Here is a 922-nt window from a genome sequence, read left to right as displayed (position 1 = left end):
AGTACCCTACTCTACTCGAGGGTTTTGGAATATGGATGGTGAACGTTGTATGCATTAGCATTGAGATCCGTACATGAGCAGTACTTGATTTTCATATAGTTCTTTCTTGCAGGCCAAGTGGCATCTGTACAAGTATCAGATCGATAAATGGTTAGAAAAATGCTAGAAGAAGGGTTTCGGGAAATTCTACACCGAACGCGACGCACGGACATACAATCTTCTAAACATCTAGTTTTGCAATGAAACCTATCGTTCGTGTTTAGGCCAGATGACATCTCAGAACAGGGTCTAAATAATAACACTTGCTTATGGGCACAACGACGGATGACCAATATAATTTAAATGATTAAAATTACGCTTCACATCCATCCACAAAAGCAACAAATTGGTTTCAAACTTACATTTTACAATTCTTTCAATCTTTCTCTCACTTAGTGTGTAAGGTCAGTCATTTTGGATATCAACAACCAGTATTAGTCTGAATGCACATAATTAATAATAAGCAACCACGGCTGACTGTTGTTAGTTCGTACGGATACAAGCATAACTTTCAAGAGGAGGAGAAAAAAAGTTCAGTTCAGGAAAAGGTCGCAGCTTTCCTGGTTTTCAAAAGAAAACCTCGATACCGAAACTGATTAAAAAATCGAAGGGCGAGTGAGAACGAGGTTCACCTGAAAGTTCCAGAAGTGGGAGCCGATGTAATTGGCGAAGTCTCCCACTTGAATCGTCACAATTTCCCTCATTTTTTTTTCCTCTCTTCAAAGGAGAGCTAATTTGAGTAGAAAGGGGGGAAAATAATATCTCGAGGTGTTATAAATATCTTCGAGCGTTGAGGCGGCAGAAGAGGCGACACGACACGGTCAAGAAAACAGTCAAGAGAGCAGGGAGGGGAGGAGGACGGGGGGGGGTTGGGGGGTTTGGG

At 41.5% G+C, this 922-nt stretch overlaps 1 protein-coding gene across 1 annotated transcript in view; it reads left to right on the top strand.

Annotated features, from left to right (window-relative positions):
• The window catches only part of LOC109847737 (delta(1)-pyrroline-2-carboxylate reductase-like), a gene marked incomplete at its 5' end in the record, with an annotated part of 8297 nt that extends 8131 nt beyond the window's left edge, over positions 1-166 (top strand). The window contains 1 exon segment of the mRNA XM_020416968.1: positions 113-166. Within this exon segment, the coding sequence (XP_020272557.1) occupies positions 113-166 (54 nt within the window).

This window comes from Asparagus officinalis, chromosome 7 (genome assembly GCF_001876935.1).
Source record: "Asparagus officinalis chromosome 7, Aspof.V1, whole genome shotgun sequence".
Lineage (NCBI taxonomy): Eukaryota > Viridiplantae > Streptophyta > Magnoliopsida > Asparagales > Asparagaceae > Asparagus > Asparagus officinalis.
The sequence above is the reverse complement of the archived record's forward strand: the minus strand, read 5'-3'. Positions and strand labels throughout refer to the sequence as shown.